This window comes from Gracilinanus agilis, chromosome 4 (genome assembly GCF_016433145.1).
Source record: "Gracilinanus agilis isolate LMUSP501 chromosome 4, AgileGrace, whole genome shotgun sequence".
NCBI classification, from domain to species: Eukaryota; Metazoa; Chordata; class Mammalia; order Didelphimorphia; family Didelphidae; genus Gracilinanus; species Gracilinanus agilis.
In genome coordinates this window covers 200,919,087-200,933,433 of record NC_058133.1, presented here as the reverse complement: position 1 = coordinate 200,933,433, position 14,347 = coordinate 200,919,087, and the positions used below count along the sequence as shown (strand labels likewise).

At 47.9% G+C, this 14,347-nt stretch overlaps 1 protein-coding gene across 2 annotated transcripts in view; it reads left to right on the top strand.

Annotated features, from left to right (window-relative positions):
- The window catches only part of PLCD3 (phospholipase C delta 3), a 30,645-nt gene that overhangs the window by 4,287 nt on the left and 12,011 nt on the right, over window positions 1–14,347 (top strand). The window contains exons 2-4 of one of the 2 annotated variants that reach the window (XM_044676492.1): window positions 6,939–7,100; window positions 7,468–7,696; window positions 10,476–10,605. In XM_044676492.1, coding sequence (XP_044532427.1) covers window positions 6,939–7,100; window positions 7,468–7,696; window positions 10,476–10,605 — 521 coding nt within the window. Of the gene's footprint in view, window positions 1–6,938; window positions 7,101–7,467; window positions 7,697–10,244; window positions 10,606–14,347 lie in introns of those variants that run through there. The other variant, XM_044676493.1, reaches the window with a different exon arrangement.

Genomic DNA, 14,347 nt, shown 5'->3' with positions numbered 1-14,347 from the left:
GAATCATCATGGGTTTGGAGGAGGAAGACCTATATATGCTCTTTGGTCCCAGAATGCATGCCCTTGCATAAGTCACTTAGAGGCAGCTAAATGTCACAGTGGATAGAGTGTTGGACCTAGAGTCAGGAAGATCTGAGTTCAAATCTTGTCTCAGACATTTTCTAATTGTGTGGCCTTGGGTAAGTCATTTAACCTCTGGCTGTCTCAGTTTCCTTATCTGTAAAATGGGGATAATAATATCCACCTACCTGTGAGAATCAAATGAGATAATAATTATAAAGTGCTTAGCACAATGCCCAGCACATGGTAAGTCCAGTGTCAATACTAGCTATTATTCTTACTGAATGAATTGAGAGGCTTGGGCTAGTCGACCTTTGACCATCCCTTTCAAATCTGCTTTCTCCAACTCAGGCCTCTGCTGAAAGGTCCCATCCCCTACCCTGCTATCCCCTAATCCCTTTGACCAGCGTCAGGCCATTGTTGCTGAGTGGACAGAAACCCTGGCTTTCCTAGTCAGAGGACTGATCCATAGCCCAGGCTGCAGGCTGAATCCCGCCTTGGGCAGGAACCTAGGCCACGATGTTCTCCTTGAGTCCTCTCTTGAAAGGTGAGTCTTTAGAGCTGGAGTAGGGTCTCTTTTCTTCCTTCCTACCTTCCTTCCTTCCTTCCTTCCTTCCTTCCTTCCTTCCTTCCTTCCTCCTCCCCCCGACTCTTGTCCTTAGATTGTTTCTTCTCTTGTCAACCCTATGAAATGAAGGTTGAACAAGGCCCCCCAAACTAAGGAAACTTAAGTCTGGAGGCAGATTGGATAGAGTGCCAGGCCTGGAGTCTGGAGGACCTGGATTTAAATCTGACCTCATATACTTCCTAGCTGTGTGATCTGGGGGAAGTCATGTAACCCCATTTGCCTAACCCTTGCTGCTCTTCTGTCTTAGAATCCATATTAAGATAGAAGATGAGGATTTAACAATAGAAAGAAACTCAAGTCTGGCTAACCTTGGAAGGGAGGGAGGCTCAAGAGTCAGACTCAATAGCTAGACTATAGGGGCCATTGAGGCGAGTGTATTTTTCGGACACCAGGGGACTTGGCTGTATCTGTGTGGCCCCCACTCTCCTGGTCTCAGTTAAGAACTGATTTCTGTTCGGTGACAAAGGACCTGTGACTTTGTGCCCATGTTGACCCTCCTGAAGCAGGACCCTTCCTCAGAGCTCTCAATGTGTGGGTGAGGTAACCCTAGACACACCCACCCTCACCTCCTTCAATATTGGGTTCAAGGGCTCCTTCCTCAACTTTTCTTTCCTGTCTTTGTTCTCCTTCTGAATGGATTGCCCTGGAGTTCCTGGTCTTTGGCACCAATGCCTGGCAGGGTGGGGCTGGTCAATGGGAATCTAGCTGGGGGAGTTGCTGATTAAGAGAATGGCAGGTTTTAGACCACCAGGGTGGAGGGGATTCTGGTAAAGTAAACAGGAGCCAGCTTTTTCTTTCATTTCTTTTTTTTTTATTTTAGAAAAAATTTCCATGGTTTCATGGTTCATGATTTCCCCTATCTCTTTACTTCACCCTCTCGAAGCTGACAAGCAGTTCCACTGGGTTAAACATGTATCGTTGTTCAAAACCTATTTTCATGTTATTCATATTTGCAGCAGAGTGATCTTTTAACATCAAAACCCTAATCATATCCCCATTGAACTATGTGATTGATCCTATATTTTTCTTCTGTGTTTCTACTCCCACAGTTCTTTCTCTGGATGTGGATAGCATTTTTTCTCATAAGTTCCTCAGAATTGTCCTGGATCAGGGGCATCTGGGTAGCTCAGTGGATTGAGATCCAGGCCTAGAGACGGAAGGTCCTGGGTTCAAATGTGGCCTCAGACACCTCCCAGCTGTGTTACCCTGGGCAAGTCACTTAACCCCCATTGCCTAGCCCTTACCATTCTTCTGCCTTGGAGCCAATACACAGTATTGACTCCATGACAGAAGGTAAGGATTTAAAAAAAAATAATAATAATAAAAGAATTGTCCTGGATCATTGCATTGCTGCTAGTAGAGAAGTCCATTATATCTGATTGTGTCACAGAGTATCCATCTCTGTGTACGATGTTCTCCTGGTTCTGTTCCTTTCGGGTTACACCAATTCTTGGAGGTCTTTCCAGTTCACATGGAATTCCTCCAGTTCTTTATTCCTTTCTGGGCTTCGCTTGTGTCTTGTATATGGCCTTCAAATTTTTTGTTTAGGTCTGGTCATTCAATAAGAGAGAAGATTTCCAAGCATTCCTGAGGAATAAGCCAGAGCTAGCTTTTTCTTAACAGATTGGGATGGGAAATCACACAGAATGTGGGGCCCAGAAAGGGTGCCCTCCCTACTCAATGTTTCATCCTGCTTAGGTCATCAGGAAATGCCCCTTCTCATCCATGGTCCTGGCATGCTGTTTGGTTTTCTGCATGTCTGACATTCCTGCTGCCAACTCACAGAGCCTCTCCAGGTTCTCAGGAACAGGCAAACAGCTTTCTGTGTACACAGGAACACCCTTCACACATACCTGTCTCTCCACACATGGAACTGTCACCTACTGTGTTCTGGAGGGCCCTACCAGGGCCTCTCACCCAGGGATCACACCCATCCCTTAGGCCAGCACAAAAGAAAGCTGCTCCCCCACCTCCAAGGCCTCTTCTTGCAAGACATTTTATCTTTTTAAGAGGTCAGTGGAGGACAAAGGAACCATAGAGGCCCCCCACATTCCCTCCATCATCTCTGGGTCTGGTTTATGGAAGGTGCCTGGACCTGGATGCTGACAGGAGCTAAATATAACTAATGGGGCCTCAGTGAGGGAGGGCAGGGGCAGCCAGACTCGTCCTGTCTCTGCCCCTACATCCATTCCCCCTCAGCTGAGAAGGGTACATGGTGAAGGAACCCCCCATTCTAGGGGGTGGATGGGAGGCTAAAATGAGGAAGGAGTCCATACATTGGCTAGTGGCTGCTCTTATATCCAGGTCCTTTTCCCTGGCTGGAGAGCTGTGGCTAATTACCAATGCTCTGCCTTGTCAAACAGGGACCATGGAGAAGAAGGGGCTGTGGGAAAATATGTTTTGTGGTCTTCAGGTGGGCAGGGAAAGAGGAACAGGCTCTGACATCATCTTCCCTATTTTCCATGTTATTCCTCCATCTCTTCTCCTTTCTCCCCTCCCTCAAAGTGTTTATTTAAAAAAAAAAACAAAAACTCTTACTTTCCATCTTAGAATCAATATTAAATATTGGTTCCAAGGCAGAAGAGCAGTAAGGGTCAGGCAATTGGGGTTAAGTGACTTGCCCAGGGTCACACAGCTGGGAAGTGTCTGAGGCCAAATTTGAACCTAGGACCTTCCATCTTCTTCCTTTCTTCTTCTCCTCCATTCCATTTCTCTCTCCCTTTTCTGTTCACATTTAGCTTCCACCTCTTCTCCTATACCCCCTGGTCTCCTCTTCCTCTCATCCTCATTTCTCATTTTCCTCTCCAGCCTTGTGCCTGAGCCAGGGACCTCGGGCAGGGCTAGATCTTCCAGCGGCTACTTGGGATGGAGAGAAGTTTGGGCAGGGGCACTGGTGCCAGTGGAGTTGAAAAGTTTGGTCTGGGAAGAAATAATAATAATGATGATAATAATAATAATAACAATAACAATTACATAGTGCTTTAAGGTTGATAAATGTGTAATCTCATTTCATCCTTATAATCACCCTTCTGAAGTTGTGCTGTTAGTAGCCCCATTTTATAGAGCAAACTAGTTCAAATTAAGAGGCTTTTGCACCTTTCTGGGTCAAGCCCCAAGCAGGAATGAGGAAGATGAAACATCTATAGGTGCTAGTGACACTAACATTTTATTTGGCTGAGGCTCCTGCACCAGCCTTGGGCCACATACCTCACTCCTGGCCTGGGCCTCCCCAGCGGCTCCTATCCTCATTCTCTTCTGATCCCTCACTCTCCCCAGGGGGAATAGGGTGGGTCTGCCCATTTCCCAGACTTGTAAACTGAGGCATACAAACCCCAGACACCCAAACTGGACTTGCCATTCTGTTTCTGCCTTGCCCCTTCTCCAAAGGTCAGGGAGGAGGCAGGGTGATGAGTATGTGTGTGTGTGTGTGTCTGTGTTTGCTTGAGTGGTGATGGGGAACATCTGGGACAGATGTGTCTGAATGACACATCCTTCTCTCAACAGGCCACTCTAGTGTCCAGGTGCTTCTGTTGCCCCCAGAAGACACTGTGGGGGCTGTGGGAGTTTACAAGAGTGTTTAGTGAAAGGGACCAAGTAGAGGAAGCAGGCAGAATTGTCTGCGTCTGGGGCTACACTTACAGGCCATGAAGGCTGTTTGCTGGAAGAGTTTGGATAAACCAGCCCCCGAGGAGTGAGTGACTCACCTCCACTTCCGGTCTTAGTCATTTGCTTCCAATGTGTGGGGGCTGGGAAATGGGAGAAGAGGGGGCTGGTCTGGGCTCAACAGCTACAACTCTGAGGCCAGATTGGTCGTCGCTTGTCATAGGAACAAGGGTCAGTCCATCCCCCAGCGCCCTCTGCCAGGGAAGTGGGAGTGGGGTCTCTGAACTCAACCTAGTGCCAAAACAATAATGATAACATTTAAGAGAGGGGGAAAAAGTGTTGCTTAGCAAGCGTTTACCATCCATCATCATTTGAGCCCACTGAAGTAAGGTAGTGCAATTAGCAGGATGTACATTTTAGAGAACAGGAAATGATTTGGGGACCTTGGTTCCAATCCCACCCCTGAGACCTTGGACAACTCACATAGCCTCTTGGTGCCTCAGTTTCCTTATCTAGAAAATGAGGGGTTTGGACCAATTGGGCTTGCTCTAGACTTGTGACTTGGTGGTTCCAAAAGTCCCTTCTGGATCTCAGTCTGTGATCTTAGGATTTGCCCAAGCTAGTAAGTAAGTGATGGGTTTTGTCTGGATTTCAGAAGAGAATTTACTTCCATGGGCTCCTGGTATTTATGAAGCAGGGCAGAGAGCAGGGGAAGAAGGAATTTGTAATGGGCTTCCTCCTTCGGTTCTCTTTCCTCCCCCTCCCCACAGAAAGAGAGTATCATGGAGAGGCTGAATGAGGAGGAGGGGAACAGAGAAATGGCCAAGACCTGAGGGGAATGGCACCTGTTTCTCCCCAGCTAAGGATGCAGGCCATTGTCTGCTCCCTGCTGACCCCAGAAGAGCCTGCACACTTCTGGCTGTTTCTCTAGCATGGGATGGACCCATATAGCTGAAAGAAGATGTCCTTCTTGGGCTCCCAAGAGCAGAAGTGGGATGGATGATGTGGGAGTGGGAGCAGTGTGGGCACTAGGGGACAGGAGCCAGTCACAGTCTTGCTTGATCCCCTGTCCAGCAGGCTATTCCTCAGGCCCCCCACCCTGGGATCTGGATGGAGTCAGGGCTTGCTGGTCTGGATCAGGGAGGAGGATATAGGGAGGAGGTTGATGGTAAAGAATCTCAAGATAAGAGGTAAAAGGGGGCAGCTGGGTAGCTCAGTGGATTGAGAGCCAGACCTAGAGACAGGAGGTCCTAGGTTCAAACCCGGCCTCAGCCACTTCCCAGCTATGTGATCCTGGGCAAGTCACTTGACCCCCATTGCCTACCCTTACCACTCTTCTGCGTTGGAACCAACACACAGTATTGATTCCAAGACGGAAGGTAAGGGTTAAAAAAAAAAAAAAAAAGGTAAAGAAGGAACCAGAATAGGGAGAGGCTGGGTAAGTGGGAGGCCAGATATCAGTTATCTTCCAAAGAAGAGAATCAGCTCCACCTCCAGCTTTTCTCACCGGGGTATCGGTCAAACTGGACCTGTGCCCAGGAGTCCATGGCTCCCAGCTTCTCTAACCTGCTTACCCAGATCCCTGAGAGCCTGAGTTGCCATTTGCCCCATTAGAATTGGATAGAGCAGCTTCGAATGTGAGGAGTGGGGCTTAGGTTGCAGCAAGAGAGATTTAGGTTAGATAGGAAGAAGAACTTCCTGATAATCAGGAATTTGAGCCAGGAAGAGGGTTGTTGGGGGCTGTTTGTGCAATGCCCACTGTGTGCCAGGTATTGGGCAGGAGCCAGGAAAAGCCTTCACTGTAGAAACTTTTGAGGTCTGAAGACAAGGAGGGTTAAGGACAGGAATTCAGATGGAAGCTGGGAGACAGGCTTAGGTTTCTGGAGGTTGCCATTTGTGTTCCTTCAAAGCTCAGCTTCTTTTCTTCCCAGAGGGATGAACACCCGACTAGGTTAGAGTGACAGAAAATAACCTGTCCGTCCCCCCTCCTAGCCCCCCCACTTGCTTTTATATTTATTTATCGCTTCCAAACACACCCCTCTGGTGGGGCCACCCCGAGGATGTGGCCAGTGTGGCTTAAAATGCAAGTTAAATCTTAGACTTAGGGGTGGCAATGTGTTTAGGGGTGTAGGGAAGGGGGCCTGCTGGGATTTCTCTGCCCACTGCTCAGGGTACAATCCTGAGCATCTGAGATGTGTCTATATGTCTGTCTGTCTGTCTGTCTGTCTGTCTGTCTGTCTGTCTGTCTGTGTAGGGAGTACACTGGGATGGGAGCTCAATGCTGAGGATGAGAAGACTCAGTGCTGAAGGGACCCAAGAGATCAACTAGTCCAAACCTGTCATTTTTAGTTGAGGAAACTTAAGGGGCCTCAAGGAGTTTAATGACTTGCCCAAGGTCACATTCTTCTAGAGGGATAGGATGGGAACTCAGTTCTTAAAACTTCAAGTTCAGTGTTCTTTCCAGGATAGGGAGATTGTATGAGAGAGAGGGGAAATGGCCAGAGATGGGAGGACTGAGTGTTGGGGATGGGGGCGTCAGTGACAGGACTGCAGGGCTCCGTAGCGGTGGGTGTGGGTCTCAGGATCAGGAATGGGGCTTGTTGGAGGGTGTCACGATACCAGCCCCCTGGTTGTAACCCTTCACTAGATCTGAACGAAGATGAGGACGTGCTGGCTATGCTGAAGGGCTCTCAGTTCTGCAAGATCCGCTCTCTCAAATGGCGGAAGGCCCGGTTCTATCGGCTGCAGGAAGATGGTCTCACTGTGTGGTTCCAGCGCCGCTTCCGACACCCCAAGTCGCATCACGTCTGTGAGTGCCCCGTGGCCTCCCCCTCTCCCCAAGGCTGTTCCCTCTCTTCCCTCCTGGCCCCAGCGCGGCGCTGCCCTCGGGCTTAAGCCGGCCCTTGTGCCACGCCCCCCACCGCCCCCTCCATCCAGGCTGCAGCTCTCCTCCGGGTAATTGAAGCAGGGGTCAGGGGGGCCGAAGCCGGGGTTTGGATCCCGGGTTCTCCCTACCTTGCACTGGCACTCTAGGCGAGCCCTGCCTTGGCTTTGGGTCTGGTAACGTGGGGCGGCCGGGGCGGGGTGGGGCATCAGATTATGAAGTCCGGGCCCGCCCCTTCGAAGGCTGATTTGGTGACCCTCGACACCCCCCTCCCACCCCGACCCTCCCGCAGTCTTCTTGCAGCACATCGAGGCGGTCCGCCAGGGCCACGAGTCCGAGGGGCTGCGGCGCTACGGCAGCGCCTTCCCCGCCGGCCGCTGCCTCACCATCACGTTCAAGGACAGGCGCAAGAACCTGGACCTGGCCGCGGCCACTGAGGAGGAGGCGCAGCGCTGGGTGCGGGGCCTGGCCAAGCTCCGGGCGCGCCTGGACGCCATGAGCCAGAGGGAAAAACTTGACCAATATCCTTTGCGGCAGCCGGGGCAGAAGTGGGCTCCGTGGGGCTATCAGCGCACAGGCTTGAGCCCCGGGTATCGGAAAGAGCTTTTGGGGGCGCGGTGTGGAGGGTGGGGCAGTCCACAGCGAGGAAGAGGAAGCACTCATTGGCAGGATATAATCCCCGTCTTCAGACTGTCATCAAGCATTTCTTTCTTTTTTAAAACCCTTCCCTTCTGTCTCAGAATCCACCCAGAACAAGGCAGAAGAGCGGTAAGGGCTAGGCAATGGGGGTTAAATGACTTGGCCAGGGTCACACAGCTAGAACATGCCTGAGGCCAGAGTTGAACCAGGACCTCCTGACTCCAAGCCTGGGGCCTCTATTCCATTGTGCTTCCCAGGTGTCTTATAAGTCATTTATTAATCCACTTACCATGTGCTTGGCATCTTACCAGCCCTGGGGATAGAAAGCCTCTCAATTGTCCTGTCAACCAACAAGTGTTTATTGAGTGTTTAATATGTAGTACCAGCTCTGTGCTAAGCCTTGAGGATGCAAAGAAAGGCCAAAAAAGCATTCCTTGCCCACAAGAAGTTTACATTTCTTTTCTTTTTTTTTTTTTAAACCCTTCCCTTCTGTCTTGGAATCAATACTGTGTTGGTTCTGAGGCAGAAGAGCAGTAAGCGCTAGACAAGGGGGGTTAAGTGACTTGCCCAGGGTCACACAGCTAGGAAGTGTCTGAGGCCAGATTTGAACCCATCTTTAGGCCTGACTCTCCATCCACTGAGCAGCCTCACAGCCCTCAAGAAGCTTCCATAGGAAAGGGGTGGGGGGGACACCATACAAAAACGCCTATGTCTCTACAACACAGTGACTAAGAGCAGCTAGAAGATAATTTCAGAGTGAAGGCAGCCACATGTGGCGGTCAGGGGTGAGTGCTGGGAGGAGGATGAGGGCCCTGGAAAGGCCTCCTGCAGAAGGTGGGATTTGAGTCAGAATCTTCTAAGACAACAGGAATGATTTGAGGAGAAGGTGAGGAGAGAGAGAATTCCAGGCTTGGAAGATAGTAGTGGCTCAGTGCCTAGAGACAGGAGGTCCTGGGTTCAAATTTGGACTCAGGCACTTCTCAGCTGTGTGACCCTGGGCAAGTCACGTAACCCCTACTGCCGAGCCCTTAATGCTTTTCTGCCTTGGAATCAATACACAGTGTTGATTCTAAGATGGAACGTAAGGGGTTTAAAAGAAAAGAAAAAAAAAGACTGGGTTCCTGGCCAGTCTGACAAGACACACAGTGGTTGCCCTCACTGTAATGGAGGCAGCTCCGAAGCTGTACTCCAGAAGCTCTCAGTCTCTGGCTGATGGGGAAGGCACAGTCAAAGCACTCCATCCATTAGACAAGCATTTATTAAGTGCCTAAAACACACCACGACCTCTGTTATGTGCCGGGGATACAAAAAGCAGAACAGTAAGTCCTTGAGCTCAAGGAACTTACATTCTCTTAACAGGTAGAATGTGTGGCTATAGAAGTGAGAACACAATGGATGAAAAATGAACATGAGGCATTTTAGGGGAACTCAGTAGGCAGAACTCTGGGTTAAGAGTGAGGGAGACCTGGGTTCAAATGTGAACTCAGACGCTTAATAACTGTGTCACTCTGGGCAAGTCACTTAACCTCTGTTGGCTTTAATCTACTGAAGGAAATGGCAAACCACTCCACTAGCTTTGCCAAAAAAGAGGCAGACGTAACTGAACAACAACTTTTGGGGAGCTCGGTGTCAGAGTAGAGTGCCAGGTCTCAAGTCAAGAAAACTTACCTTCCTCTGTTCAAATCTGGCTTCAGATACTTCCTGACTGTGTGACCTTGGGCAAGTCACTTAACCCCCATTGCCCAGCCCTTACTGCTCTTCTGCCTTAGAATCAATACACAGTATTGATTCCAAGATGGAAGGTAAGGGTTTAAAAAAAAATTCTGTTTGCCTCAGTTTCCTCATCTTTAAATGAATTGGATAGGGGCAACTAGATGGTTTAGTGCAGGGATTCCCAAAGTGGGTGCTACCACCCCCTGGTGGGTGTTGCAGCGATCCAGGGAGCGGTGATGGCCACAGGTGCATTTGGGGGCAGTGAATAACTGTAAGGGGGCGGTGATAGTATGTGACAGAGGGCGCTAAGTAATATTTTTTCTGGAAAGGGGGCGGTAGGCTGAAAAAGTTTGGGAGCCACTGGTTTAGTGGATTGAGAGCCAGGCCTAGAGACAGGAGGTCCTCGGTTCAAATGTGTCCTCAGACATTTCCCAGCTGTGTGACCCTGGGCAAGTCACTTGACCCCCATTGCCTAGGCCTTACCACTCTTCTGTCTTGGAACCAATATATAGTATTGATTCTAAGACAGAAGGTAAGGGTTTAAAAAAGATGATTTGGAGAAGGAAATGGCAGACCACTCCAGTACCTTTGCAAAGAAAGAGAGAGGGGTGTGTGTGTGTGTGTGTGTGTGTGTGTGTGTGTGTGTGTCACTGCTGCCTTCTTTGGAGATTAGTTTTGAAGAAAACTGGAGATTGTAAGGGACAGGGGTGAGGAAAGAGTGTGCTCCTGGCATGGGGGGCAGCATCATCAAGAGCTGGCTGTCTGCAGATGGGGTGTCTTGTGTGAGCACCCAGAATAGGCTGACTTGGAAGCTCTAAGCATGACGGGGGTGACCAGAGTCTCAGAGGGGACCTCCAGGCTAATGAAAGGGAGGGGCCCAGGCAGAGGGCGAGGATGATGGTGTCGGGTCTGGGTCCCCTCAGCACGTAGCTTCCTGAACTTTCTTACCTGGATCCATGGCTACCTGCACCAGGCAGATTCAGACCATGACAGCAAGATGAGTTTCAAGGAGATCAAACACCTCCTTCAGATGGTGAATGTGACGATGGACGACATGTACGCACAACAACTCTTTGAGGTACCTGGTGGGCCCTCCGCTTCCGGGTCTGAGACCATTTTGTCTTTCTTCTTCCCCTTTTGTGGGACCTTCCCTCTACTTTTTCCAGATGCCTCTCTTCTGTGACTTTCTTTTGTTTTTTTTTCTTCTGTGACTTTCTTATATTGATCCTAAATGAATTCCTCCCATATCCCTGCCACCTCATGTCCTTCATTTCTCAGACCATCTATTCCCATCATTGGAATTTAAGCTTATAAACTGGAAGCCAGAATACAACCATCTCACTTTATAGATGAGGAAACCAAGGCACAGGGAGGTTAAGCAATTTGCCTAAGGCCATAGAGGTAATCCATAACAGAGCCAGGATTCCAATGCAGGCAATCTTTTTTTTTTTTTTTTAACCTTTACCTTCTGTCTTAGAATCAGTTCTGTGTATTGATTCCAAAGCAGAAGAGTGGTAAGGGCTAGGCAATGGGAGTTAAAGGACTCATTCAGGGTCACACAGCTAGCAAGTGCCTGAGGCCAGATTTGAACCCAGGACCTTCTGTCTCTAGGTCTGGCTCTCAAGCCACTGCAGGCAATTTTTAAACTCCAGATGCAGAATTATTTTCTCCTATCCCTGGATCATGCAGGCCAACTAACTGACTCTTTGGAGTTAGCAATGTCTGGGGCTCATTACCTTAACTGTCTTGTTAACTCAGGTGGAGGGTGGGGACAAGAGAAGAATTTGGGGGCCTGGCCCTTTATCCTACAAGAGAGCAGAGGAGGCTGGGGAGTTTGAAGGGCTGACCTTTATTTATTTATTTTTGCTTTATGCATCTGCATTTAAAAAAAAATTTCCAAATGAACAAAAATCTTTCATATCCCATTGTAAAACAAAAGAAAAAAAATCCTGGTAACAAATATATACACTCGAGTAAAACAAATTCCTGCATTGGCCACATCCAAAAAGAAATATGTTGGCCAGCTAGGTGGCTCAGTAGATAGCCAGGTCTAAAGACAGCAGGTCCTAGGTTCAAATCTGACTTTGGATACTTCCTAGTTATGTGACTTTGGGCAAGTCACTTGACTCCTATTGCCCAGTCCTTACCCTTTCTTCTATCTCAGAATCTATACTTAGTATTGATTCAAAGGCAGAAGGCAAGGGTTAAAAAAACCAAAAATAAAAAAAAAAAAAAACCATTTTTCTGTAGCATCACCACCCAGAAGGTGGGTAGAATTATCCTTCAGTCATCTATCCCTCTGGGATCATGAGATCTGCTGCCACCCCTCTCCACCCACCCACCCCCTCCAAGATTTCAAACCCAAAGTCAGTGAGGAAAGAGGGAAGAGACCAGCCCAGATCACCTTTAGGGGAGCACGTGTGGCCACCCCCTTGACATACATTAACAGGGGGCTGTACCTGTAGTGCTGGTGAGCATACACAAGGCATTTCTACCATTTGAGCTCACATAGGCACACACTACACACATCATGGAGACCTCATATGTGGGCCTGTGACTCATGGTATAGTGGAAGGGCATTTAACCCAAGGGGTCTGTGAATTTTTAAAAAATATTTCAATAACTATATGTATTTCGACAGAATTTATTTCCTTTGTAATCCACTGGATTTTATTTTATGCATTTAAAATGTTATTTTGAGAAGGGATGGTCCATTGGCTTCATCAGAGGGGATCCTGACACCTCAAAAATACTTTTTTGTATTAAATTTTATTTTATTTTTCCCCAATCACATATAAAACATTTCCAGCATTTTTCAAAGAATATTGAGTCTTGAATTCTCCCTTCTTCCTTCTCCCATAACTCCCTGTCCCAGTTGAGATAGGAAGCAATCTTGTATAGATTTTACATGTGTGATCATGTTAAACAACAACAACACAAAAAAAGAGTAAGAATTCTCATATAGTAGATAGAGTACTGGATATCGAATCAGAAAAATATATGGGTTTCAATCCCCATCTCCCCCATCCACTTGGTTTCTTCATTTGTAAAATGATAATTAATAATACTAGCTAGAATTTATAGAGCATTTATAAAGATTTGTAAAGAGCTTTGCAAATATCTTCTCACTTTCTCTTCACAACAACTCAGGGAGGTGGGTACTATTAAATCCCCATTTTACAGATGAGAAAATTAAGGAAAAGACAGGTTAGGTGACTTGCACAGGTCAAGTTGATCAAATTTGAACTCTGGTTTTGCTGCTTTTTAGGTTGGGTACTCTTCCAGTGTACCATCTAAAATAACAGCTCACATTTATATTAGTGCTTCAAGATGCTTTACAAATATCTCATTTGGTCTTCATAACATCCCTGGGAGGTAAGGGCTACTATAATCCCCACTTGTGGTTACATCCACTCTTTGTGATCCCTTTTGGGGATTTCCTTGACAAAAATTGTGCAGTGATTTACCATTTTCTTTTCAAGCTCAATTGACAGGTAAGGAAACTGAGGCAAACAGAATTAAATGACTTGTCTAGGGTCACAGAGCTAGTAAGTGCTTGAGTGTTTGAACTTGGGTCTTTTTGACCCCAGGCTTGGGACTCTTATCACTGCACCATCTCAATGCCCATTTTACAGATGGGAAAATGGAGGCAGATAGAGGTTATGTGATTTGAACTCAGGTTCAACTGTCCTCTAACAGCCCTTCTTCATGGTGGTGAGGACCAGATGAGATAAAGAACTGTATAGATGAAAGCTCTGAAGACTTGAAAGTGGTAGTAACAATCCTAATCATTGAGAAGCTCATGGAGATCGAGGACTGGGTGGAAGGGGGAACTGGAGGAACTTCGGATTCAGCCCTGCTTCATTCAACTGTCGCTAGCCTGGGGGCGTGGGGTAGGGAGGGGGGGGGGTTAGCCGAGGCTGACCATTCCTGTCCCCCTTCCCTTCAGTTTGCCAGCACTAGCCATGGAAGGCAAACAGAGTAGCCAGGAGGCTTAGTACTCTCCCCCTTGCCCAAACCTCTGATGGACCTTGGACAAAGTCACTGACCTCTCTGTGACTCATTTTCCTCAACTGCAAGACAGGGATAAGAATAATCGCACCTACCTCCCAGGGTTGTTGCAAGGATCAAATGTGATCCAAACAAAGTATTCCAAAAGTCATAGTGCCATTTTAAGCACTTAAAACTAAAAATGGGGCTAAGATTTTGGGGGCACCCTCTATCAAGCACTTTGAAGACTTTTGAAGTGCTATTTTTTTTTTTTAAACTCTTACCTTCTGTCTTGGAGTCAATACTGTGTATTGGCTCCAAGGCAGAAGAGTGGTAAGGGTAGGCAATGGGGGTCAAGTGACTTGCCCAGGGTCACACAGCTGGGAAGTGTCTGAGGCCAAATTTGAACCTAGGACCTCCCATCTCTAGGCCTGGCTCTCAATCCACTGAGCTACCCAGCTGCCCCCTTGAAGTGTTCTTTTAAAAAAATGTGACCTTTATGTGACCTTTGGCAAGCTGAAAGTCACCAGCCTAGTTCTCAGTATCCTCTGCTGTCAAATGGGGGCAGTAATCTCTGCCCTACTTCCATCCTGGGAGGATACAAATGAGACGGCTGCCTCAGACAATAGTTTATAATGGACATGGCTGTGCTCCCCAGAAGTGTCGGAGATAACGTACAATAACATCAGGAGTGGGAAGGACAGTGACGAGATCATAACGTGTCACAGGTGGGTGGGGGCCATAGATCCTTCCTTTTCCTAGGTCATAAGTAGCAGGACAAGAATTTCTCCTGACTACAAAGTCAGTTGTGTCTTCCCCCCATGACATCA